The following is a 27,326-nucleotide window of genomic DNA, read 5'->3' as shown; positions in this document are numbered from 1 at the left end:
CACCTCTTCCCACCCATCATCTTGTCTCTGCGAGAGCACTGCTCCCAGCCCACTTTCGCTGGCATCAACAGTAATAATAGATCGTTTCTTCGTGTCAAAACATCCTAATGGACGAGCCATATCAATCTCTTGCTTGATCCTTGTAAATTCCATATCACACTCTCGATTCCATATGAACTCTACCCCTTTCCTTAGAATCGTCCTCATTTCCAACACCTTGGACGCATAGTTCATTACAAATTTTTGATAAAATTCTGTCATACCTAAGAATGAACGTAGTTCACTCTTATTGGTTGGCCTTTCAATTTCTTTTATGGAATTCACAATACTCTCTTTAGGTTTTACCCCTTCATATGATACCTCGTGGCCTAGGTAATCTACCTTGGAAACAGCAAATTTACACTTTTCTTGCTTCAAGGTGATCCCCCTTTCTTTAAAAATTTTCAACACCTCATACAAACTTTTGTCATGTTCTTCAAGGGTTACCCCACAAATCAACACATCGTCTTGGAAGCAAAATACCCCCTTCACACACTTGAGTAACAGGTCCATGATTTTATGAAATATCGATGAGGTTGATGCCAACCCAAAAGGCATCCTTCTGAATTGAAACACACCTTCATGGGTGATGAAGGCGGTACATTTTCTGCACCCTTCCTCCAATTAAATCTGGTGATAGGCAGACGCCATATCCAATTTCGAAAAAAACTTCCCTCGCCCAACCATGGTCAACATCTCACACATATTCGGCAATGGGTGCCTATCAACCATCACACATTTGTTGAGCTCACGCATGTCTATGCATAGTCTTAGATCCCCAGAACTCTTCTTGACAACCACCACTGGGGATACCCATTCAACTCCGCCTGCTTCTCAATGACACCCAACTGTAATAGTTTCATCAACTCTTTCTTGACCCCTTCCCTTAAAGACAAAGGTACTGGCCGAAGTTTCGCAGCAACAGGCACGCTATTCTTTTTCAATATGATTTGGTGTATAAAACCTTTCACCTTCCCCATACTTCCATCAAATACTTCTCTGTGCCCGACCACATATTTGCACGAACCTGCATGTGGTTCTGACACCCGATATACTTGTTATTCTTTGTTAGGATCTAATCTGATGGCAAGGCTTTTCTGCTCCCTCCATCCCAGTAAGGATTGACCCTTTTTGGTTATGTATACTTTGCCATCGCATTTCCGGCCCTTAAATTCGAACTCGCTCCACGCATACCCCAACAGTTCAATTTTATCCTGATTGTATCCACCTGGATTTATATCAGTTTTTGACAGGCCGGGCACCTTACCATCCATGTCCTTCTCAAATACACTTCTAGACACCAAAGTAATTTTAGACCCAGAATCCACCATCATGGATACCTCATGATCATTCACTTTCACCAGTGCATACGGACGCTCACAATCATCTGTACTTTCACCCTCCATGACAACATTAACAGTATTGACAACAACATTCTGCATTGGAAGTGTTATTTCCTTCTTGGACGACCTTCCATCTTCTTCTTCATTCACATAAAAAACCTTCTTTTGCGCAATTTGTCCGAATTGAAAGTTTTTGCAACAGTTCGCGTAATGACCCTTCCTTTTACACCTCGCACATGTAGCTCTGCGACCCGGGCACACAACAGAAGATGCTAAGTGTGTGTTACTCGCGCATCGGAAACAGTCTCTCATCCTTTTTTTCTGACTTCTGCGGTAGATCTTGATTTCTCTTCTCCTCCACAGCCACACGATTTGACGGCCAATTTTTGGACTTCCTTTCACTCTTCCTGTCGGTCACATTTAAAACTTCAGACTTGCTCTCCTTTGACTCTCCCAATTTGTTTCTGGATAATTTGGCCACACATGCTAAGGAGTGTTCCACTCGCCTTGCAATGTCCAACACTTCGTCTAAATTTGGCTCATCCCTTAACCATAGTTCTTCGCGAATTTTGTTGGCCCTACAATGTGTCATGAATTGATGTGTTCGTCAAATGCTTCTTGAAATTTGCAGGACAAGGTGAGATGTCTCAGCGCCGTCACATACTCTTCCACCGATTCTCCAGACGCCTGTACACGCATGCGGAAATTATAACGCTCCAATATTGTGCTGGTCTTGGGATTGAAATGCTTCTCCAACTTCATCAAAGCTTAATCAAATTTGCTCACGTCATCCCCACCGCCATCTCCAAGAGGTTGAGGAAGTGTTTCGTATATTCTTTGGCCCTCATATCCTAGAAAATGCAGCAATAACGCCAATTTCCTTTCACTGGAATAAGAAGTTCCACCAGCTGCCTTCATGTAGTGTAAAAACCCCTTGCGCCATTGAGCCCACATGATCTTTGCTGGACCGGGAACTGGCATTTGTGGTCCTGTGATACCCGGCAAACCTGCCATAATGCAAAGCTGTGTGATCTGCTGATCCCCTGTCCTCCTTCAATAAGATAAATACCCTCCGGATGGCACCTGCTATCAACAAGGTGACCTGCTGCACTCCTGGACTTCAACTGCTTGACATGCTGTCCCTTTTACGTCTTTAGATAGAAACTTGCAAACTCGAAATTCCCCGTAAATTGCAGTTCAATCCAAACAACAACGCAATCCACAAGATTAATGATTTTCTTCTATGTTGCGCACCACCTTCTGACTGTACGGTAATTCCCTGCCTTGACCACTCAATAGTCTTTCGAGTTGCGCCCCTCCTACCGAATGTATGGTAATGAGCTCCGCTCGGTCTTGGCTGCTCACTTTTCTTTCGTGCTGTACATCTCCTCTCCGATGTACGGTGACGTGGTCTGCGGCGACTCTAGGCTGCACACCCCCCCTTCAGGGAACGCAAGTCCGATTGCGGCAACAACGTCTCCGAGCAGCTGCGACAAACAGTACTGGAGATGCTACACGGGTTACAGCTGCGGGATTGGCGAGGCCTCTTGGGAGGGGCGAAACGAGCAAAAAACGGACTTGTCGCTCGACGGGGAGCTAGCGGGCAGCGCGGGCACTTACTTGCTATGAGACAGCAGACTCCGGAGGGCGGCACACTCTGGATGGCAGGGCATCCGTTTTCTAGTCTCGGCGGCCGCTGCAACGCTAGGATAAGCGGAGCGGGCCAGAGCACGAAGCAGCTCACGATGGGGTCTCACTCCCTCGGCGGTCGCTTCTACGCTTTTGGGCAGTGGAGCGATGTGCAGGCAGATTAGTTTCAGGAGGTCTCCTGTCATCCCATCCTCGACGCCATTGTTGCGAAGACGCTCTGGACACAGGTAAGTCTTCACGATAAGTATTTATTAGGATAACAGGAGAGAAAGACCCCCCACAACAACAAAGGATCCCTCTACTCCAACAAGTAGCTTCAACTGACAAACTGTAGAACTTTAAGAACAACATAAACACATACAGGTTCTGTGACCTCACCAGAACCTGAACCAATAAACATTCCATGGCATAGCTTCCCATACCACAGTGTCCCCAGGTAATGAACATCATAACTTGTTCGCTACAAGCAACAACAGACGATGTGCAGACTTCGCGTCCATGTTCCCCCAGCCAGGCTCCAAGGGGAACGCGTTAAGGATGAACTGGTCAGGGAAATTTGCTTATGCTCCCCCCCCCACCCAATGCCTGTAATGAGGAAAGTGGTGAACAAACACAGAGAGTCAAGCTTAACCTCTGAGGTTCCAGCTCCCCTGAATTCTAGATTTAGGCTTCCTCTAAAAAGAGGGGCTCTTCTCCACGATGTACCTCTCTGCTGTTCAAATCCAAAAACAGGCAAAGGTGTCAATCGTCTAAAAGAGCGGGGAAAACACGCACCGCCAAACCAATGCTGAAAAGGAACCACAATAGTAGTAGTGGTGGTGTGCAATTATGCAACAAGAAAATAATACAGTAACAGGACTACCTAGAGGAGGTTTGTGATGGAGTACCCCTTTCTTTGTGCAGAACCTACAAAGAAAACAGACCCAATACTATAAAAGTGATGACAACTAAGGTAAACTGCCTTATTAAAGATTAACCACACAACAGACCTGAAGAGCGATTCCCAAATAATGATGACCACTGGTGAACTTTAGTACAAATCAACATCGGGGAGAAACGTCTGCGAGAAAATAACAAATGGGGAAGCTTAGTATGGGAAACATAACCCAGGCGGCACGAGGGTCGCACTAGGGACGGGTTGGTGCATACAGGAAAGCGTCACACAATCATGCACTTAGCAGACAGTTATTGAGGAAACGATGGCGTCAAGCAATTGTTCCAGGAGTCAGGTAATATGTTCTTGGAATCCCAGTTTAGGTAATATTGAATTATTGTAAATAAACAGTAATCCCCACACAGCACGAGTGATGTTCTTGTTTACATTATACCGGCAGAACTCTGGCACTGGAGTAGCGGAAGAGCCCGTATGAGCAGGAGGGGCTGTACCGCTACAAACTGCAGGGAAGCAGTGAACATGGAATGGAACAGTCCCGGAGGTGAGCAGAGACCCGCGTGGCGAGCAACCCAGTGTAACGGGAGAAAGCAATCCGAGGACGGTCCGGGTCAATACGTAACATGCTAGAAGCAAAGCCAAAAAGGAACAGGCAAGCAATCCGAGAAACAGGCAAAAGACAAAAGAGCCAGGAAGTCGGTAAGGAAATCGCACAAGGATGATGCGAAGGGACTGGAGCGTAACTGGGGGAAAAAAGGGTAACGCCACAATTGGCAGCAACAAGCTGCTGGGAGAGAACGAATCTTCTACTGCAGGGGGCGGGGCTTCTGTGCATGTCCGGCACGCAGGGAGTGAGTCGGCTGACACGACTCCCCATGCCTGGCCGAGAGGCGCCATGGCAACCGATAGCTGTTCCATAGCGAAGCCCGCAAATGCATTTTGCCTCCGAGCGAACTCGAATTACACGGATGCACGGCCGATCGTAGCCGAGATGTGGCCGAGATGTAACAGCGATGCTCATCTTAGTTGCTCCTATGTGGGCAAGACAACCCTGGTATCCACATCTGCGCAAACTTGCGATGTGCAATCCCATCAAACTCCCGTGCCTGTACAATCTGCGCACTCAACACGGGGGACTAACAGTGCACCCTCAACCTCACTCAATGAACTTGGCAGCATAGCTCTTGAGGTCATAGTTTGGACATCTTAATCTGCCACAGAGATGTATGGATATCTTAAAAGAATCGAGAAAGCCTAATACTAGGCACTGTTATGACAAGTGGATGAGATTTGTAATTTGGTGCCAGTCTAAACAAATAAACCTCCTAGAATGTACTCCTTCCCACATTCTAACTTGTATGCGCCACTTGCTAGATGTGGGGTTAGTATTCAACTCCTTAAAGGTCCACCTGGCGGCTTTGTCAGCCCATACCACTTCCCACAATAAAGTCTCATGGTGGAAGGTACCTGTCATCATTCATGGCGGGAGTAAAGAGACTCCACCCTCAAATTTGGAACCGGCCGCCGGGATGGGATCTCAATGTTATACTCGCTAAACTCATGGGGCCCCCTTTCCAGCCGATGCACAACTCTAGTCTCAAACACCTGACTTATCAAACTGCCTTCTTAGTGGCCATCACTTCCATAAGAAGTTAGTGAAATACAAGCATTGTCTTTGCAGGATCCTGTCTTTGTTGTGCACAAAATCAAGCTGGTTTTACGTATTCGCCCTAGGTTCTCCCTTAAGTTCATCTCTAAATTTCATGTAAACCAGTCTATTGAGCTACTGGCTTTCTTCCAGGAACCCACCAGTTTAGCTGAGGTAAAACTCCACACACTAGATGTGAGGAGAGCAGTCCTCTACTATGTATTCAAGACCAGGCCGCTAAGAAAACCAGATCAACTGTTTGTCTCCATAGCGCCATGCTGAGAAGGTGACCGCATTTCAAAGAATGTCATCTCTAGGTGGATAGTCGGATGTGTACAACTGTGCTATTCCCTGTCAAACAAGGCACTGTCTTTTACGCCCAGAGCTCACTCCACAAGGAGCACAGGAGCCACTCTGGCTTTCATTTCAAATGTCCCTGTTAGGGAGAATTCTCATAAATGTGCTAATTCCCTTCATATTGCTGACCCCCAGCAACTTTTCTGTATTTTGAGGACTTGTTTTTTTTACCTGAAAAGAGTGAGCGCCTTTTTTTTCTCCTACTCTTTCGAATTTTTATGTATTTTTTTCACTTGTGTTCTTTGATTATGGAGTTTTACATAACTCCATAGGCATCATATTTTCATGTGTTAAACAGCACCCTCAGTGCAGTGACACAGGGATGTCTTTTAGACTTCCCAAAGGTTTAGATACCTTCTCTAGGATAAACTATTGTTTCCCAGAGAATGTAAAGTGAAATTGACTTTCTGATGCTTGTTAATCTACTTAGAATCACATGCTGTGCATCTGGTCCGAAATCCTGTGGTAACCACAGAGAATTGCATCTTGTCTTTCGGAGACCGAAAGGCGACGTTGGCGTAGTGTGTAACACTATCCCTATCGTGACGTGTAGTGTACTCAAAATCCCTCATGTGCTGAGGTCCCTCAGATAGTTTTTTCCGCCCAGAAAACTGGTTGCCCTATTGCATAGCTCTTTCCTAAGAGACATTGTTATACCTCGTATATCGTCTTTGTCGATTATCCCCTAATAGTAACTTTGGTGCTTCCTGTGCTACGCCGAAGACAACGGGGGACTTTTAACGCCGAAGAGTGCAGTGGACTTCGACGCCTAAACTCCAGCGGCGGAGCCATCCACATGGCCAGGCCCTCTGGTCGGCCTGAAACAGTAGGGAGAGTGGGGTCGGGGTGGTCATATCCTTTCAGCTATGTCTCTCCTCTTTCCCCTTCTAGGTCTGGTCATCGTCTTTATGACCTTTTGCTATGGAAAAGACACCATTTAGGTTTTGCCCCTCTTGCAGGGCCAGATACCTTTGGAAGGACGAGCACGATAAGTGCAGTAATTGTCTACCCCTTCACCACGACAAAGCGCAGTGTGTGGCCTGCAGACTCCTTCGAACTAAAATGTTTAAGGAGCGCCGCGCCGTCTACAGCATGTCGCGGGCTGGATCTTGTTCCCCCACCGCCAGCACCCGCTGAAAGTGACGGGGGCACTGGTGATGACCACGCATCTGTGCCTGATGCCATTGACCTCACAAAAGACACCTCTACGTCCGCCAAGTCCATCCCTGACCCCGCTAGGCCTGACGCGGATCACACTATGGGGAAAACCTCCGGTGACAAGGGCGCACAAGATCCCATAAACACTAAACACACAACCCCTGCCCTGGTTTTGATGGTACAGTTGAAATGGGCGAAAGCGCCGACAGGACCGCCGAAAGTTTCAACAGAATCCTCTGATCCTCAAGATCACCAGCCTACCCCTATATCTGCAGCAACGTCTTGCGACTGGGCCTTCAAAAAATAAGGTTGCTCCCTCCAAACCACATTCGGCCATCGAAGCATGCTCCTCTGACTCTCAAACACCCTCTCAGGCCCCGGTAGGGGGAATATCTACCGCTAGGCCTCCTAGTCATACGGCATGCCCCACTTCGACGAACATCACCGAAAGCATTGCTAAGATTGCTTCTGCAGTGGGGCTGAATCCTAAAGACGCAACGAAGCACAAGAAGGCCACGGACACGTTAAAAGATGTGCGGCAACTCCCCGATGCTTAAGAAGATTGGGGAGAGTCAGAAGCCTTTGGCCAGCTCTATGGGAAACACATTTGGGCGCCATGAGGAGGAAAATTTAAGTTTTCCACCTTTTGACCCTTCTGGTTCATATAAATGGACCAAAGAAAAATTTGAATAGTGCATGGTCAGTTTGGAAAGTTTGTCTCACTTTCAGAGCCTCAGAAGGGATACATTACTCACCGTAATCGAATTTCTGATGCTTGTATCTGCTTAATTGCACATGGGCCCACTCTTCCTTCGCCTGTGGAGTAGAAGGTGCGTAGATGCTTTCTGGCTTTACCTACTCTTATCTGCTTTATTACAGCTGTACTCACGCTACACTTCATGCTACCACATGTCCGAAACAAAATAATCTTAGGGACCTAGACACATGAAGGACCATGGGTACAGGAGATGTCACACTAGGGCTAGTCTTACTGGCACGCCCTGTCTATGTACCTTTTCGAGTTCCTAAAACAAAAAATGTACCACTCCGCGGCTAGATGTCATCCTATGCATACTATGTGAATCTAAGCAGATGCAAGCATCAGAAATACGATTACGGTGAGTAATGTATCCCACGTGCTGCAACCTTGTCTATTGGCACCTATAAAGTAACACAAACATCCCAAAAATGTAGAAGATTAAAGAGAAACTTAGTTTCCCAATACTCAGTCTGGAGGAATGATCAGATTCCGGATTCCCTATAACAAATTAGCAAAAAGCACCCCCCTCAAAAAGTCACAGCAGGTTCATAAATAAAGCAAAACAATTGGGGGTCCATAGAATCTATGGAGGGAAAATACCCAAAAGAGAAATGTTTCATAACACTGGTAAGTGCAAATTAGTCCTAATGTACAAATGTTGATCAAAGTGTGTACCCACATTCCACCCATAGGTGGCGCTACTCAGGAATAAGTGAATATACATGTAGAGACCCCTTGATGTAGAACTAGGACTAAAAGGCGATCATTTTCCTTTCATTTTAATTCACTTAATGCATTATTGAATTTGTTCAATAGCAGATACTTTAAGCCAGTACAAATGCAAAGTGGTTTAAAATTACTTTGATTTTTTTGCTTGGTCCTAATGACCCTTTTATTATCTCCTTGGTTGCCTACAGATGTTTACTACACTCCCCAGACCTCGCAGTGTGTCTCCAGATTTGTCAGACCACCACCGTCTGCTCCGGAGCAAGGCACTCCTTACATGGATCATTACCCTCCCTACATCCAGGACCGCGTAGTGAATACCCAGTACGGTACACAGCCCCAGCAGTACCAGACTATGGGGCATCCCATGTACCCGCCACACTACGATGGTCGCCGGGTGTATCCTCCCACGCAGCCCTATCAGCGGGATGAGATGGTTCGTGCCAGTCCTGTACCCATCGACATGCCGCCTGCTGTATCTTCATATGTTGCAGAGTCCAGGGAACGTTACCAGCAAGTGGAGGGTTATTATCCTGTTGGCCCACATCCAGGGCAAATAAGACCCTACTACAGAGTAAGCATTTTGTATTGCCTTTTGTTTGTTTTAAAATCATTGTTGATCTCAATGTGGAAAGGGGCTGGTTGCATGCGCAGGATGGAAATGCAGTTCCTTTGAATGAAGAGTGCATTTCAATGCGGGACGTTTTGTTAAATCATGATTTCATTGGCTTGATATGTTTAAATGTTGTGCCCTTATATTGACCTTGTCTTGATCATATGACCCTACTGGGCTCTAGTCACAATTACACTTTTTCTAATGGATTACTCCTTTTGGTCCACAAGGACAAAAAGAAAAAAAAAGCACTGCAGAAGGTATTGTTCACATGATGGATGTTCCAAACACCATTCTTCCTGTTTGTGGAAAAGGTTTCACCATTCTAGAGACTACTCTAAATATAAGGCACCTCATGTACCATTTCCCATCCAATCCTTTTTCCTTCAGAGACGTGGGAGGCCTTGACGCTTAAGATGCTTGACATCTTTGTTGGGCAAGAATTGATGTAGTAACCTTGGGGGAGACTACACAACACTTGTCCTTTTGGTATTGGGTAACTCGCCTATTGTTATAGGCCTGTACTACACAAGTTAGTGTGACTGAGCAGCCAGGCTTATCCTAAGAGGGGTAAATGTGAGCTGTAGCAATGATATCCACCAATACAAGTAGCCAAGTAACACTTCTACTCAGGTTTTTTGTTATAAATGGTTATTTAACATTAGTTTTTATATAAACATTCTTCAAAAACGGCAATATATGTAGCAATCAAATGCTTTAAAATACTTTCTCAGAATCAACCCAAAGCAAGTAGATACTCTTTAGTGATGCTTCATAAACACTTCCTACACCCTGAGGTGACTTAATTGACTAGGAAAGTAATGGCATTTATATATCACTTGTTAAATTCTGAGGTTGTAGAAAGGAAAGGTTAGAGGAAGGAAAAAGGTTAAACGGTTCTCAGAGCATGTGAGCACTTTTAAATCTCACAATGAAGTCTAGGTAAAAAACCTTTCCCAGCTATTAGTTTAAAACCAATGCATCACATGTCGGGGACTGTAAGTATCAAAGTCAAATGGAATATAAGAGTCTGCAGGGAGCCAGGACAGCCAAAGTGAATTTCAAACAGGCACTTCTTACATAGTAAAAGTCTTGCACAAAGTTAGTTTGTTGAAGAAAAATCACGGTAGGGTCATAAGCTGTTATACTTGTGGAGGGTAGAGCTGAAATCAACTCTAGCAAATAAGCTACTGCAAGTCTCAACTGTGAAGAGCATAACTACAGACAAAGAGGTAAGTACCCCAAAGTACGAACGGTACCATAGTTTGGAAGAAGAGTGGTCCCCAGATCGTGTGTTCCAGGGCCTCCGTCGTGGGGACAAGAGGGAGGACATCTGGAGGACTCCTGCACAGCAGTTTGTAGGTGGGCAGCAGCTACAGGCTCTTTCGGGTCAGCGTGACTTTGCAGTTTCAGCGCTCTGCAAACAGCACCACCACGGATCTTGGACACCGGTTTGGCTTCCTTCACTCCTTGAGTCCTGCACTCAGGTGAGGGGACTCGAGCTCTAGTCGTCCTACTTCTGGATGGTCCTGGGGGAGACTCCTGGATCTTCTGGCCGGATCAGACGTTGCACTCTGCTATGGATTTCACAACCCCTGGCACTCGGTTCCTGCAGCAGCAAAGTAGTACAGCCAGTCGGGAAAAGTTGTCCAGTGGAGTTCGTCTCGGGGTTAGTTGGTCCCACTAATCCAAGGGAAGAAGTCGTCCCTTCCGGAGCTTCTCTTGTCGATTAGAAAAAGGTTTCAGCAGAGCAGCAGGGGGATGCAGTAAGCTTGGTTTACGGTTTCTTCGTCTGGTTGTTCTTCCCAGTGGTCGACTCTGTCTTCCGTCCCAAAATCCTTGACTTTGAAGCCTGTTTCCCCCATTGATGCACAGCCTAGCTGTCACCCCAACAGCACAGCAGGGTGGCTGTCCTAAAAGGACAGCCAGCCAGCCAATCGGGACTGGGTGCATTCAGGCTTTCCTGAAGACAAAGGACAGGGGAGTTTCGGGAACCCCCCTCACTTCCTGCACTTCCAGACACACTGGATCCAGAGGCGGGTTTCAGTACTGAAGCCCGCTAAAGGCAACACAAACAAAAGGCTCAAACCTGGCTTGGCACGCACAGTAAAACCCATGGAAGACCTCTCAAACAGAAAATGGCAAAAAAGTTAGACCGTGGCCATTTTGACAAAATGGTCACCCATGGGTGCTATACTGCAGCTGAGGATTCAGCCTGCGGTAGAAAATCACGAAGGTAGGAAAATTAAACCACTGCCACCAGCCATTGAAAGTAGGGAGGGTAACATACAAATGTTACGAGAGGGTAGTTTAAGGGGCTGCTAAGTAAGCCCCCAGCACTCCACAGAAGATGGTGTGTGCTGGACCTACTAAGAAAAAAGATGAGTAAAGTCAATTTCACTTTACTATTCTTGGGAACAGTAGTTCACACAAGAAAAGTTATTTGAATCATATGAGAAATCGAAAGGATTTCTCTGACACTGCACTGAAGGTGCTTTCTGTCACCAATCAGAAAGTAGATTCCTATGGAGTTTGTCAGATTCCAAAATCAAAGGAAACACATAATCCAATTCGGGTCATAACACATGAGAGAGTGAGAAAGGGGGCTCACTTACTCCAGGGCTAAAAAGTCCTAAAGTCCAGCAAAAGAGCTGGGTGTCACGAAGGTTCAAGGGAATTAGCACATACATGAGAATTCTCCCCAACACTTGTCTGCTTGTATTTTCGAATTTCATTGCTACAGCTCACGTTTACCCCTCTAGATTGGCCTAGCTGCTCAGTCACACTACCAACTTGTGTAGGACACCCCTAAACTAAAAGGTGAGTTACTTAATGCAAAGTGTTGTGTAGTCACACAGTGTTACTACATCACTTCTTACCTAACACCTGGCAACCAACTTCTGCTGCTGTCCTTGAAAAAGCCCTTTCTTGCTGTCGATATTCAGCAGCCCCGCGAGGGTGCTGCGACCCGTGGAGTGGAGGAAACATGCATTCCCGCCATCTGCTCAGTACCCTGCGAAGAGCCTTGAGAAGTGCCCGGACTGCCCTGTGGCTGTCGAGCTCTGAGTTTGGGCTACCACGCTGCCGACATTGCTGTTCCGTGTTGAGGCCTGGAAATTGGAGGATCCTCGGCTTTTCCTACACGACTTAACAAATTGAAATTTCGGAGTCCTATCGTCAAGGGGACCTGAGATGAGGGCAAGTCCAACTGCAACAAGTGAGTACCTTTGCGTCGCCGTTCTTCGGTGACTACTGCCCGAAACAGCGTACTCTAGTCCAGTCCAGTCCTGAGAGGGGTTCTGCATCTTGTTTTGCTGCATTTTGCCACAGAGTCCTTGCACCAGCCAAAGGCAGTGTTAGGCAAGATTGTATGCAGTACGCTGTGGGAGACTGCACCAGCCTTGTCCTCTTGGCAATAGTTAACCCAACCTTTGGTATAAGCATGTACTACACAAGTTGGTAGGGACTGAGCAGCCAGGCTTATCGCAACAGGGGCAATGTGAGCTGTAGAGTTGTAACAGAGATCCACAGTGACAAGTATCCAAATAAACACTCACTCTCAAGGTTTCTTTATTAAAGAATTATTAATTTAACAGTCAGTTCAATGAGCCTTCTTTAGAAGGGAGCAAAATGTGTAACACAAAAATATACCAAAAACAAAGAGGTGATGGCTGGAAGATTTAGAATTAATCTGAACCACTGGCCTTGCTCTGGGCAACCCTCCAGACCATTGTTCTTCACCTGCCAAGCCATTACAGAAGGGGAAAGACCATATACAAATCGGGCTTGGTCCCACCCCCAAAGGGGCAGAACAGCCCGAACTGCAAGGTCACATCCCTTCTGCACAAGACCACAAGCATCCCCAAACATGTTTTGGCCTTGTTGGGAGTCATCGGTGAGGAGTAGCTTGGGTCTCTAAGCCCAGCAGGCACAAGACCCACGTCTGGGCATACCCGTCCAACTCAGGGTGACAAAGCAAAAACAAAGAGGTTATGGCTGGAAGGTTTACAATGAATATTAACCACACAACTGGCCACGACTTCAAAATATACATACTCAGTTTCAATAAATTAGTAGATACCCATTTGGGATGGCACACGGACACTTCCTACACCCTGGGGTGACTTAAATAACTAGGACACTGTGGACATTGATATCACTGGTATGTTTAGAGGCATACTGAGTTTGGCGTCAAAAGAAAAAGGTTTGGGAATAAAGCAATGGTTAACAAATATTCTTAAGCAGTTAAGTACTTTTGAACCCCCAATGCAAAGTAAATTAATCCTTTCCCAGCTACACAAGTTATAGAATGTGTGACTTTTGTTGAGGGATAGTTAACACAAAGTCAGAGGATACAGTCTTTCAGGGAGCCAGGACAGCCAATGTCAATTGAGCAAAGTCTAGTGGAGCTGAAGCACTTCTTTAAGGTAATTAAAACGTCTTGTAGAATGTTTTAGAATTCTTTGTAGAATATGAAATCACTGTTGGGCTGCAAGCTGCGAGGCTTGTGAGGGGCAAAGCTGCAACTCGGCAAAGACAGTAAATGCAAGCCCCATCTGTGGACAGGCAAACAGCACAGCAAGGGGTAAGTACCCCTTACTTTACAGTACCTTAGGTCTGAAGAAATTGGTTCCAGCTGGCTTCTGTTCCAGTTGTAGTATGGCAGATCCTGTTGTTTATGGGCCTCAGTCGTGGGTGTTGGGCAAGATTGTATGCAGTACCCTTTGGGTGCACTACAATAATCTTGACCTCCTGGCAATAGTGACAAACCTTTAGTAGAAGTCTGAACTACACAGGTTTTTAGTGTGGGTGAGCAGCCAGGCTTATATCAAGAGGGGTCAATGTGAGCAGTAAGGTTGTGACACATTTTCACAATAGTTATTCAAATGAACGCTTACACTTAAGGTTTCTTGATAAAACAATTGATTTATTTCACAGTTGTATAAGCCTTCTTCAGAAATGGAGCAAAACATGTAAGACTTATAATACACTTCAAAACACAATGTTAGTTTCTCTAAATCAGATAACACCAATTGGGGATGGAACACACACATCCTACACCCTCAGGTGACTTAAACAGCTAGGACACTGTGGACATTGCTTTGTCACTGGTACATTTAGAGCAATACTGAGTTAGGTGAAAAAGATAGAGAGGAATAAAACAAAGGTTAACAAATAACTCGCAGGCAAGTGCTTTAGTCTCTCAGGGAGCCGGAACAGCCAATGTTAATTGCACAATGTCAAGGGGAGCTGGAGGTCTTCTTTTGCAGGTAGGTAAAAAGTCTTGCACAATGTTTGTAGAAATGTTTGTTGAAAATAGAACACTTGAAGGGCAGCATGCTGGGAGGCTCGTCAGGGCAAAGCTTTAGCAACTCTGCAAGGTAACCAAGTCAGGTCTCAACTGAGACCAAGTAAGGCTAGACAACAAGAGGTAAGTTCTGTTAGACTTTACAGTACTTCTGGTTAGAAAAAATGGTTCCAGCTGGCTTCTGTTCCTGAGCCTCAGTCATTGGGACAAGGTGGAGGAAGTCTGGGGAATCCACTCTGCAACGGGACGGTCAGCGGCAGCAATGATCAAATTTCAATTCAGCAGTTCTTCAGTGTTTCAGCTACTCGCGTCTGACAGCAAATAGCTACATCCCGGTTCTCGGATACCATTTCAGACTCTCCATGCTTCTGGGCTCCAGCACTCTGTTGAGGTGGCTCAGGCTTGCTCAGTCCTGCAACAGGGAAGTCCGGAGGATCTTCCTAGAGCTCGGATCCAACTTTAAAGCAACGCACACAATCTGGTATTCCTCTCCCTGGCTCTTTGGTTCCAGCAGCAACTGCAGTGGAAATACAACCAGCTTTGAGTGGACGTCTGGACGGGCTTACTTTGGAGTCAATTGGTCCCACCAACTCAAAGGGAGAAGTCGTCCTTGCAGGGCTTCTCTAGTAGAGGCGAATTCGGAGCTTCAGCACAGCAGCAGGGTTTCACCGGTCAAACCAATGGTCCAGGAGTGGCAGCAGGCATCTCTTCCAAGTTCTTCCTCGGATTCCTTCGTCCAGTGGTAGACTCTGCCTTAGTAGCAAAAGACCTTGCCTTTTATGCAGGTTTCTCCCATTCGCAGCATAGCTGTCAGTCACACAGCAGGGTTGCTGTCCAAGGACAGCCAGCCGGCCAGTCACCTTTGGGTGCATTCCTGTAACCAAGGGGATTAAACACTGAGTTTTGGGTGCCTCCCTCACTTCCTGCCCTGCCAAACACGCTGGAGCCAGTGGCGGGCTTCAGCAGTGAATCCCGCCAAAGACAAAACGAACTAAGGGACCAAACCTGGTATGGCGTGCAGAGTAAGAAGGACCTTTCCAACAAGAAATCGTGAAAAAAAGACGGGCCATTTTGACAAAATGGGCACCCAGGGGTGTTTTACTGCAGTTGCAATTGCAGTCTGCAGTAGAAACACACAATGGTAGGAAAAAATAAAAAACTGCCACCAGCCATTAACTGTAGAGAGGGCAACATCAAAATGTTAGGTGATAAAACTAGACAAAGGGGATACTAGGTAACCCATCCAGCACCCTATTGTAAGATAGTGTGTGCTGCGTCTAGAAAACTTACAAATGTAAGTAAAGCCAATTTCACTTCGCTGCTCTTGGAAACAGTAGTTTAACCAAAAGAATGTATTTAAACCTTTGGGAAATCTAAAACTTCCCTGTGCCACTGCTCTGACGTTGCTGTGTGTCACAATGTAAAAAGATGCCTGTGAAGTTTCAGACTCCAAAACCAAACAAAACAGTTTTCAAATCAATTAAAAATACATGTGTGCGGTGAAAGGTCCCACTCTCTCCAGGATAAAAATGTAAAGTCCAACAAAAGTGCTGGGGGGTCTCTAAGGTAGAGGAGAATTAGCATATTTCTGAGCATTCTCCCTAACAGGCACCGAATGGAGATCTGCTCGAGCCTGCAACCCATGCGAATCAAGGACTGAAGTTGACAGCGGGAAAAGCGACCTTGGACATTCTTCAATCAAACTGCCAAGCACTGTGAAGAATCGGAGTATGTGTGGGTGAGTTACATAGGTTCTTACCTGCCCCTAACCTCCCTTTACAAGTTGTCCTTACTTGTACAAACATTTACAACACTTTGTGTTTGCCATTGCTTGCTATCTGAAGCCTTCCGAAAGTTGGGGACACTTTTGTTAGAATAACTTGTCCTCGAACCCTTGGAATCGTTTACTTGACCCTAGAGACCCTTCAATGTTTCCAGTGTTACAAACTGTGTCGGAACTTTTCCTGAACATTTGGGCATAAGGCCCCAGACACCTTAGGGAAGGACCTTTGAAGCTAGGGCTAATTCTCTGTGGACCTGTAGTGCATAATCTAATTTGTACTTTACTGGGGTTTTATCTGTATTATGCTTTACTCTAATGACTGTATATATTTTTCTGATGCTTGCTAATATGCTTAGAATCACATGCTGTGCATATAGTCCGATATCTAGTGGTAACCGCGGAGTATTGCATCTTGTCTTTCGAGGATCGAAAGGGGACGTCGACATGGGCGTGCCTGTAACACTATCCCTAACATGACGTGTAGTGTACCCAAAATCCCTCACGCATTGAGGTCCCTCAGATTGTTTTTTTCTGCCCAGCTAACTGGTCGCCTTATGCGGAGCTCGTACTTATTGTAAAATTGTTTTATTTCCCGACCTCTGGGCGTTCATTTATTATTTGTCCTCTTTTCGATGACTACTTCAAAACCACCGCCTAAGACAGCAAAGAACAGACTTCGACGGCTCAAGCTCTGGTCGGCACTGCCGACCGTGTGGCTGGGCCTTCTGGCCGCCCTATACAGTAAGAGTGGGATCTGGGGGTTTCTATTTTTTTCAAGCATGTCTTTCCTTCTCCCCTCACCTGAGCTATGGACAGGACACCATTTAAATGTTGCCCTTCCTGTAAGAGAAAATACCCCTGGAAAGACTAGGACTGGCGGTGCAATAAGTTTCTTCCTCTCAATCACAAAGAGGTTTCCTGTAAGTACTTCTAACTTCTGCGTCCTAAGACTATCAAGGAGCATAGAGTCAAGCGGTGGTGGGACTACGCCATGTCGCAGTCCAAGGGTAGCTCCCCCCGCCGCAACAGCTGCCAAAAGTGATGATGAGCTAAGCGACAACCATGGGTCCAATCCGGCTGCCATAGACCTCAAAATGGAGCGCTCGCGCTTGACGTTTGTCCCCGGCCGCACCAGGCCTGACTATTGTCCTGCCATGGGGAAGGTACACCCCGGCGATAGGGATGCACATGATACCCATGGGACCAAACGCACAACCCCTGGTACCACCGCGGCAGGTCAGTCGAAGTGAACCAAGGCGCCCAGTTCCTTGACGACACCTGCCACTTTCTGTGATTGGCAGCCCTCCCCGCAACTGCTTCAGCGGCATGCGGCTGGGTAGTCAGAGCAAGGGTGCCAGCATCAAAACTTACAAGGCCGTCGAGACGCCTCCTAAGAGCACACTGACGCTTAAAGCTCTGGTTGCTTTGAAGTCTATAGCGCAACAGTCTAAACAGCTTAAACACCTCCCGGTAACACTGAACATCAGCAAGAGTCTGACGGCAGGCAGTAAACAAAGGGACAGGTCTAAAGACACGTCTAAAAACCCAGAAGAGCGGGAGCGTTATTCTGAAAATCCTTAGACCTTATCAGGACCCTCCTTGACAAATATTAGCACCCTATGCTGGAAAATCCACAGGAGTAGCCTTTTCCCCCTTGGGTTCATCCCCATGGACCAGAGAGAAATTTGAAGGGTGTATGGACAGGTTGGCTAAATTTGTGCATTTTTCTGAGAGGTTCACCCCTAAGAGGCCTAGTGAAGATGACCTTTATCCTGCAGTGACAATATTTTAGAACACATCCTGCCCTCTTCATGCGGAGGTCTTTGACCTTACGAATCAAGAGCCCCTTGACCCTTATTTGCAGCAGGATGATCCCTTTGTGGATGCCACTGATTAGACCCAGGATTGTGGGGGATGACCAGCAGGGGATGACGCACCTTGGCTGTCACTACCCATACTCTGGACCCTTATACCATATGTATGGACCCTCCCTCCTTCACTCCTCTGCGTCAGGCTTCACCTGTAGATGACCAGATGGCGTTTAACGCCATTCTGAATAAAACAGAAAAAACCTCCAATTAGCCACACAAGAGGCGATGTTAGATTAAGATTTTGTGGAGGACCTATTAAAGGAGAATCCTCCTGCCAGCCAGGCTATCCCTTTACTAAATTCCATCAAGAGGCGCATCGCCCCTTCCTTGTTAACGTCCTCTCAGACCAGGGCTTTGAAGCCTTGGGTGGAACAGTTGTTTCGCCCCCCTATTTCTGACCCTATATATATATATATATATATATATATATATATATATATATTTTCGTGGTTATGGCACCCCAAATTCTCTTGTGGTTACGACTACAAGAAAAAGAGCAGGGGTCCCCTTGTCCACGGGCGAGGCACCGCCGGACAAAGAATGTAAAAAGTTGTAAGCTTTTGGGAAAAGAATCACTACTGCGGCAGCATGTACTACCCGCATAGACAACACCACCATGCTGTTGGCCAGCTATTCTGATGTCCATTGTAACCTGCTGCAGGAGGGTCTACAAGAGGTCCCTGAATCAGTGCAGTCTCGTCTGCTTACAATTGTTTCATAGGGTAAGCGGGTGAACCACAACATCCTCAAGAACACTTTGGATGCTGCTGAGACGGCAGGGAGAACCTTGGCCCAGCGTACCCTTTTAAAACGCCACGCCTAGACCCAGGCGTCATTAATCAACAAACCGGTGGAAGACTCAAACCTATTTGGCAAGGCTGTTGATGAGGCACTGGAAATGGCCAAGAAGGAACACAAGACTTTAAAGACTTTGAATCAGATCAGTCAAAGACCCTTTCAACAGAGGGGGAAGTTCTTGCCGCTCCTTTCGTGGGCAATCCTACTTTCATTCCCCACACAACCAATGTGGCTCTGGCAACAATTGGTCCTCAGGACAGGGCTCTGCCTCTGCAAACCCATATCCACTCAGAGGACAAAGCCATGGGAAAGGAAGAGGTTGCACCGCCACCCCAGAGGCTCCCCGGCCTCAGTCCGAAATGAGACTCAAATCTTTGTCCCCTCCCATACCTCCCCAGTCGGGGGACGTATAACATCATTCCTGCACGCATGGGAGGGGATTACCACAGACCAGTGGGGGCTCAAGGCCATCACCCACTGTTATTGCATAGTTAGCCAGCCACCTCGCTACAGACCTCCAAGATCCAGGCACCTAACACCGGAACACCTGAAGCTCCTGCTGCAAGGGGTCGAGTTCCTGCAGGAAAAAGGCACAATTGAAGTTGTCCCCGTTGTACAGCTAAACAAGGGTATTTATTCAGTGTACTTCCTGGTACCCAAAAAGGATCTCAACATGCACCCTGTACTAGACTTGCGCCCAGCGAACAAATTTGTTAAATCACAAAAGTTTTGAATGGTAACAATGCAAGAAGTCATTCCTCTACTAACAGAGGGGGATTACATGGCAACATTGGACATGAAAGATGCATACTTTCATATTTCAATGTTGCTTGCACACAGGAAATGCAAGAGTGGCTCAACAGCCAGTGGTGTCGGGCCAGCAGACAATGGGACGATCTAGTGGTTGTTTCGGCAGCCCTTGTTCTCTCTCTGCAGTGGTGGTTGAGGGAAAACCTCTTGAAGGGGAAAACCTTCAGCACTCTTGCAGTAGAGGCCACTCATGACAGACGCATCTCTCATAGGGTGGGGGGACTCCCCTCCTTCGACAGACGGCGCACACCGTTTGGTCCACAGCTGTAGCATCCAACCACATAAACCTGTTGGAGCTGTTAGCAGTATTCAAAACACTAAACGAAAGACGGTACTGATCCTCACAGACAGCACCACTGCCTTGCACTACCTGAACAAGCAAGGGAGCACTCACTCTCCAGGCCTGTCCAAACTGTCGCAGAACATTTGGAAATGGGCTCTCAAACACAAGATGTTTCTCTTGTCTTAACACGTTCCTGGGAAACTCTACGTTCTGGCAGACGTGCTCAGCAGAGACTTTCGTTGCCCTTCGAGTTCGAATGGCGACTAAACGGACACATGGTCTCCAACTTTATCGCAGAATGGGGCGTCCCAGAGATCGACTTGTTCGCAAGTCTGGAGAACGCACAATGCCCAGATTACGCCTCCAGGTGCCCTCAGAACCGGCCTAAGGGGAGCGGTCTCTGGATAACTTCATCAGGAAAATGTGTTTATGCTTTTCCCATCTGATGGATAGGTCTCTCTCTCCTCTGATGAAACTGCCTTGCCCATTCAGCATGCTATCTCAGGACAAAGGGGAAACACTTCATCCATGTCTGCAGACTCTCAACTTAGTGGCCTGGCTTCTGAGGTCATAGAGTTCGGGCATCTCCAACTTCCTCAGAGATGCATGGATATACTTGGGGAAGCAAGAAAGCCTGACACCAGACATTGCTACTCCAATAAATGGAACCACTTTGTTAGCTGGTGCAATTCCAAGAGCATCAATCCCATTGACTGCTCTCCTACTCATATTGTGTTATACCTGACTCACTAGACTCAGGCCGGGTTTTAATTCCCTGAAGATTCACTTAGCTGCACTCTCAGCCTATACCACGTACCAACAAGGTGTTGTGGTGGAAGATCCCAGTTATTAAAGCTTTCATGGACGGGGTTAAGAGAATTCATCCCCCCATTTCTAACCCGGCTCCCGGATGGGACCTAAATGTGGTATTAACCAGACTTATGGGGTCTTTCTTTGAACCTATGCATAAGGCAAGTCTCAAAGCCCTTACTTACAAGACTGCCTTCTTAGTGGCAGTCAGTTCGATAAGGAGAGTCAGTAAATGTTAGGCAGAATTACATGCAGTGCCCTCTGGGACCACCGCATACAATTAGGACTACAGGTGTAAGCAAATACCAACCTTTGGTATAAGTCTGTACTACACAGTTGAGCTGAGCAGCCAGGCTTATCTCAAGAGGGAATCTGAGCAGTACAAGAGCTTACACAGAGGTCTTAAAATCACAGTGGTTCAAGTAGACAATTACATTCAAGGTGTCTTGGTAAAACACTTATTAATTTATTACACAATCATTTAAAAAACATTCACCCGAAGGAGACAAGTTAATATTATACACAAACACACGTCAATATTAGACCAATGAGTTTCTGAACAAATTAGGCTCCACTGAAATAGGAGCAAACTCGCATTTCATTTACTTGAAATGGAAGTAAAAACGTGTATCTCACCACCAGATGGACTGGCCGGGGCGTTGAGAAGACAGAGTACCCAATGAACCGGGAAACTTCTGTCACTGCTGAGAATAGCCCAAACGGACCCCTCAGACCGGACTACCTCACTTGAGGCAGCGCTTTACGATAATGGACCCCCTTGACTGTACACATAGAACAGGCAGGTTGGTTTATTACCCAAAAGAGCGGGAGAACCACGCCGCCACACCAAGCTGCAAGGAACAAGATTACAGGTTATGCTGAAATAAGAACCAGAACTACAAGAAGTCTAGGAAGTACCTGAAAAGGATTGGCAGTTAGTTGAATAGAAGAGATCTTAAATAAGGAAAAGAAGAAAAGGTCACACAATTGAAGTTCGATTCAATGGGTAGATTAAATAGTAGAATATGGAGAAGAGCCGTTCTTGAAGTAAACTGTAAAGTCTTTGTGAAAAGTTCTCAGAAGTAGTTTGTACGAAAAAGGATCATATGATGGGTCACAAGCTGATTAGGCCTGCAACTTGGGAAAGTTCCACGAACTTTCACAGCGAGAGAGGCAGTCTCTCAATTTGTTTGGCACAGTACCGTAGTATGAAGCAAAAGATGCAGCTGAAGACGTTGGTTCCTGGCAGTTCCTGCAGATCTCACTGTTCCTGAGCCTTACTCGTGGGTACAAGAGGGAGGAGGACTCCTGCACTGCACGGGATCATCAGAAAAAGCTGAGATTGAGTCACTTTGGTTAGCTGTAATTCAAGCACACAAGCTGGTGTCCTTCCCCCTGTTTAATACTAACCAGCTGCGAGAATGGTATCCAGGTGGCTTACGAGTTGATTGGTTCCACCTACTCAAAGGAAGAAGTCGTTCTTTAAGGGGCTTCTCTGTCGAGATGAACTTGGCAATTCGGACCTGCAGCAGGGCTTCACCGGGCAAACCAATGGTCCAGGAGTTGCAGCAGCCGTCCTCTTCCAGCTCGTCTTAGGTTATTTCGTTCCAGTGGTCGACTCTTGTTTTCCAGTCCAAGAGACTCGCCTTTTAAACAGTTTTCTCCCTTTCATTCCAGCCTAGCTGCCACTCACCCAGCGGGGTGGCTGTCCTTGCTGGACAGTCAGCCAGCCAATCGCACCAGAGTGCATTTGGGTCTCGTAGGAGACTAAGCACAGGGAGTTTTGGGCACCTCCCTCCCTCCCTCACTTCCTGCCCACCCAGATACTCAGGTGCCAGAGGTCTGATTTGGCGCGTAGACACAAACACTAGAAGGACCTTTCAAAAAAGATTTGTTTTTCCCAAAATATATCTTTTTGCAATCTACTGATCAAGCTCTTTCTGCTGTGTTTCTGGGCACAGAACACACTTTCTTTCACCTAAAATTCGTCGAGTGAAATCCTCTTCAAAACATGGCTGAACTTCCATCTGTCAAAAAGCCTTCCCTGTTCAGGGACTGCACGAGGTGCATGAAGAAACTAGTCTACATGAAGGACCCTCCTGAGCAATGCATCTGACTGTATCCTCATGATATAAATAAATGTGACATTTGCAGGACTTTCTCCAATAAAACCCTGCAGGACAAACACAGAAGACTTCTCCATTTAGAAGCTAAAGGTCGATCTTCTGATGAAGTATCTGCCAATACAGATCCTGTACATTCTACTAAACCATCTGAGAGGCAGACTTCTAAGAGATGGACCTCTTCAGTGGAAAGGAGTGCCTCTCCCTCCTACAACAGAAAGAGTAAGGTGGAGATACCCCTTTTGGGCTCTGGGGATCACAAGAAACGGCAACCTGAGGAAAGAACCACCTACAAAGGTAAGGGGGCATTTTTCAAAAACCCGAGTAGGCAATCTTCAACGGATAAGCGGTCTACGAGCGGCCATAGCGATACATGCCCATCGACCAAGCCATCGACGAAACCTGTATCATCCACGACACTTCAAAACTAGTCATCCACAACCAAATCTTTGTCGTCAAAATCAGCCTCCACGAAACATTCGTAGACGGAGTCCCATCGCTCGTCCACTATCGCTCGTCCACTAAGATCTCATCGACGGATAAACAGTCAACCGTCCACGAAGCCACCGTTGACGAAGCATACACCTACGCCATCGAGGACAACGTCAATTCCTTTGTCCATGGAGAAAACAAAACCCAAAGCAACCGCCACAGACACCACTGCTACACCATCCAATGATAAAACAGCGACTCCTATATTAGAGACGCCTGAACCAATAGGAGCACAACTTTCTCCTTTAGGAGAGATGGCAGAACTCCCAGACAACCTTCCTTAGGAGGAGTTTTCAGACACATTTGTTGGCGAGAAACCTTTTCTTACCCCCAAGGAACACAGTCCTCCCTGGCAACCATCTGTGGAGTAATCTGCTGATCCTTACCATCCAACTTTTAGAATTGATGCAAAAGATCATTGACGAATTCAACAGATGTCAAATGGAAAAGAATAAGTCATCCATAAGGAAGGAGGTAACGCCTCCACAGAACAGCATCTCCCCTTGGCATAGCACACCTAGAGTCTCTTTCCAGGAGCAGGCCACAGAACCTCCTCGCAGATCCAGGAGCAGGACGCTCAGTGCTTCAACGACAAGGGTCCCATCTCCAAGATCACCTGTTCGAGATCCTACAATGTGCCTTCAACCGCATCAGTCTTAGACTGGCAAGAGGATCCTTTCAGAGATTTTTTAGACCCTGAGGAAGGGGAGATTACTCATGAGCCTGACACTCATTGCGAATGGCATGATTACATAGTTGAAAAACCTAGAAAGAAAGACTCTCCAGGAGATTCTTCACCACCAGACGATTTGGTATCTTTTCACACCATTATCGGCAAAGCTGCAGACCTATTCAAGTTACAAGTGACATCTGAACAGAAAGTCAGTGCTTTATGAGCACAGGGACAAAAGTAGGACTGTTACAACCATCCCTCTTCTTGATACCATATGGGAATCCAGATCGAAGATATTGGCTACACCTTTATCTACTCCCGCTCTGGTTTGAAGACCAGAAAAGAAATACAAAGCCCCGGACACTGCACCACTTTGTCTAAGGGGGCATACTGAGCCAGATTCTGTCATCACTGTGGCAGCCAGGAAAAAGTTGGCCAACCCTTCATCGCCATTCTCATTACCTCCTGACAAGGAAGGCCGCAGGTTAGAGGCCATGGGCAGCAAGGTATCTTCGTCAGCCTCTCACCTTTAGAGCGGGCAATGCACTAGCCATGTCACGCGTTTTAACCGCGCGCTATGGTTGCGTATGTCTAAACTAACCAAGCATTTACCAGTGGATCTCCCGGAAAAAGGCAGAACAATCATAGCTGTCGGGGAATCTACCTCAGATCGTATGATTGACGCAGCAGTGGACGCGGCGGAGTTAGGTTACAGGCAAATGGCTCACGGTACTGTACTGAGGAGACAAGCCTGGATGAAAGCTACAAACTTCAGACCGGAGGTCCAAGCTCAAATATTGGCCATCCCTTCGATGGGCAAGACTTATTTGGCAAGAAGTTCGATGACCACCTCAACGGAATCATGACGGACACAGCTCGAGCCATCAGTTCCCTTAAATATAAGGACAAAGACCGTAGATCTTTTCCTCCTTTTCGAGGCTCATCCTCCAAATTCAGAATCTTTAATCGTCCCTCCTATAGCCAAAAAACGCAGGGAAACACCTTCCAGGACAACAGATACCACCAAGCCTCTAGCAGGTACTCTCAAAGTGGAAGGCATGGCTCTGCACAGGGCAAGACCCAGAGCAAGAAAAATGTACAGATCATGTCTTTCCCCTAAACATCACACCCCGGTGGGGGGGAAGAGTACGCCGATTTCGAATGGATTGTGTCCTCCAACGTATTGCTCATTTTAGATGTATTTGCCCTGCTTTGGCTGTTTTGGAAATTTTTTCTCGGCAGAGGGCGCCATGTGTCGATGTTGTTGAGTAAAGGTCCCTCTGAGCGCTCCGTCGAGGGTGACGTCATTGGGTATACAAGTAGCACGCACAGCGCCCGTTGGCCTCAGTTCTGTATTTGCGCAGTACATGTTGCTTTCGGAGACTCTGCACGCCTCGATATTTCTGTAACGCAGTTATCATTGTGAAGATATTCGAGATGTCCTCCTCATCGACCCAGACTACCCCGCATTCGGGGTTCAAGAAATGTAAATCTTGCGGTTCCAAAAGGTCTATCACAGATCCGCACCGAGAATGTCTGTGGTGCCTCGGCGAAAACCACGACACGGGGGCCTGTGCAAAGTTTCAGGCTATGACAGGCAAGGCCTTGCGAGAGAGGAAGGGAAAGCTACAGTTAGGTTGAAAACCCGAATGAAAAGCCTCAAGCCTCAAGTGTCGAGTCGAGAACCGGTTTATAGTGATCATTTCGAAAGTCGTAATGGCGAAAAAATTTGTTTTCTAATGTCTATTTTGGTTTGTTTTTTGTTCGAAATGGGGGGGTTCCCCCCTAACCCCCTTTTTTGTAATTTTTTTACCCCTTTTTTTTACTTGCGGAACCCAAAAAAAAAATGTAAATAAAAAATAAAACATTCACATTTTTTTTTTCGACATTGACTTTCGACATGTTTTTGACTTTTTCACTGCACACCTCGATAACCCATGAGGAGAAAGCTCCTTGATGCGAAAAGCAAAGACATAGGTCTAGGTCCCGAAGTGGTTCCCACCACTGTTCATCTTCGACAAAAAAAAGTCTAAAAAGAGACACCACCGATCCTCTTCCACCTCGTCCTCTGACGAATCCCCCAAAAAGATGAAATGCCCCACAAAACATTCTTCCTCCGAAGAATGGGAAGCATTTAGAATTAAGATTATGGAGGTTTTTGAAAAGGCGAAGCCTTGGTCCGCGCCTTACTCGGAAGCCGGCCGAGAGCGCTACCGTTCCGAAACTTGCGCGCCCCCGAGCCTGGGTGATCGAAGGAGAAAAGATCGGGAACCCACCAGGACCCCGAGTGATAAATATCGCTCGACTAGAGTCGACCGCTCAAGGTCATTGATGCCATCCGGAACCCGACACACCTCGAAAGACAAGCCTTCGAAGAGCGTCTCGACGCCTTCGAAGAGCGTCTCGACGCCTTCGAAGTCAGCTCTGTCGACGACTGTTTTCGACTCCATCGACGCCTTTGTCTACCTCAAAGCCTTAAGTGACCATAGTCAAAGGCTCCAGTTCCATCATAAACGGACAAAATAGCAGCAAAAGAAAAAGCTGCAAAGCCTTCAGCCTCCACTGTAACAGCCCCTCCAGAGAAGAGGTATACTCCTCTGCCAAGGAAAGAATTTTTCAAATCCTTGTCTTCAATTTTTGAAGAACAAGAAAGGTCTGAGGAGGAGGAGGATGTTCCTTATGACCTAGAGTATGGCACCCCTAATGTCCCAGAATGTCTAATTTCTGAGGAAAGCAGAATGAGGGATTTAGAGGAAACTTTGCATAACGCAAGTGGAGTTGACACATCTCCTGAGACGGAATTTGGCAAACCAGAACCAGGGGAACATGCCAGTCCCTCATATAGACAACTGATGACAAAGCTGCTGGATTATTTAGGATGGGCTAGACCACCAACTCAGTTCATCGAGGATGACCTGACCTACTGGATCAAGGCCCCACCGAAGATCCGATTTTACCCATCCATGTAGCCTTACAAAATAGGGTGGTCAAAAATTGGGAGACCCCAGTCTCAATTCCTGTTTTGGCTCTAGAAATAATAGCCCAAGGTTACTGCCTTCCTTTTCTAATGCAGCCTCAAAGCAATCCACCGGGGAGACTCCTTGAAGTTTCCAGACACGCTCCTGCAGCAAGTAGACTTAATCCTGCTAGAGAAAGGTGCAATAGAACCAGTATCTGTATCGGAGAGGA

General features: G+C 46.7%; 1 protein-coding gene across 5 annotated transcripts in view; it reads left to right on the top strand.

Annotated features, from left to right (window-relative positions):
• Positions 1-27,326, top strand: part of RC3H1 (ring finger and CCCH-type domains 1) — a 1,368,452-nt gene that overhangs the window by 799,822 nt on the left and 541,304 nt on the right. For all 5 annotated transcript variants that reach the window (XM_069641098.1, XM_069641097.1, XM_069641095.1 and 2 more), the window contains one exon: positions 8,765-9,147. In XM_069641098.1, coding sequence (XP_069497199.1) covers positions 8,765-9,147 — 383 coding nt within the window. The remainder of the gene's footprint in view (positions 1-8,764; positions 9,148-27,326) is intronic.

The sequence above is a fragment of the Ambystoma mexicanum genome, chromosome 1q (genome assembly GCF_040938575.1).
Source record: "Ambystoma mexicanum isolate Mex_15411 chromosome 1q, UKY_AmexF1_1, whole genome shotgun sequence".
NCBI lineage: Eukaryota > Metazoa > Chordata > Amphibia > Caudata > Ambystomatidae > Ambystoma > Ambystoma mexicanum.
Note: the sequence above shows the minus strand (reverse complement) of the source record. Positions and strands in the feature narration are given on the sequence as shown.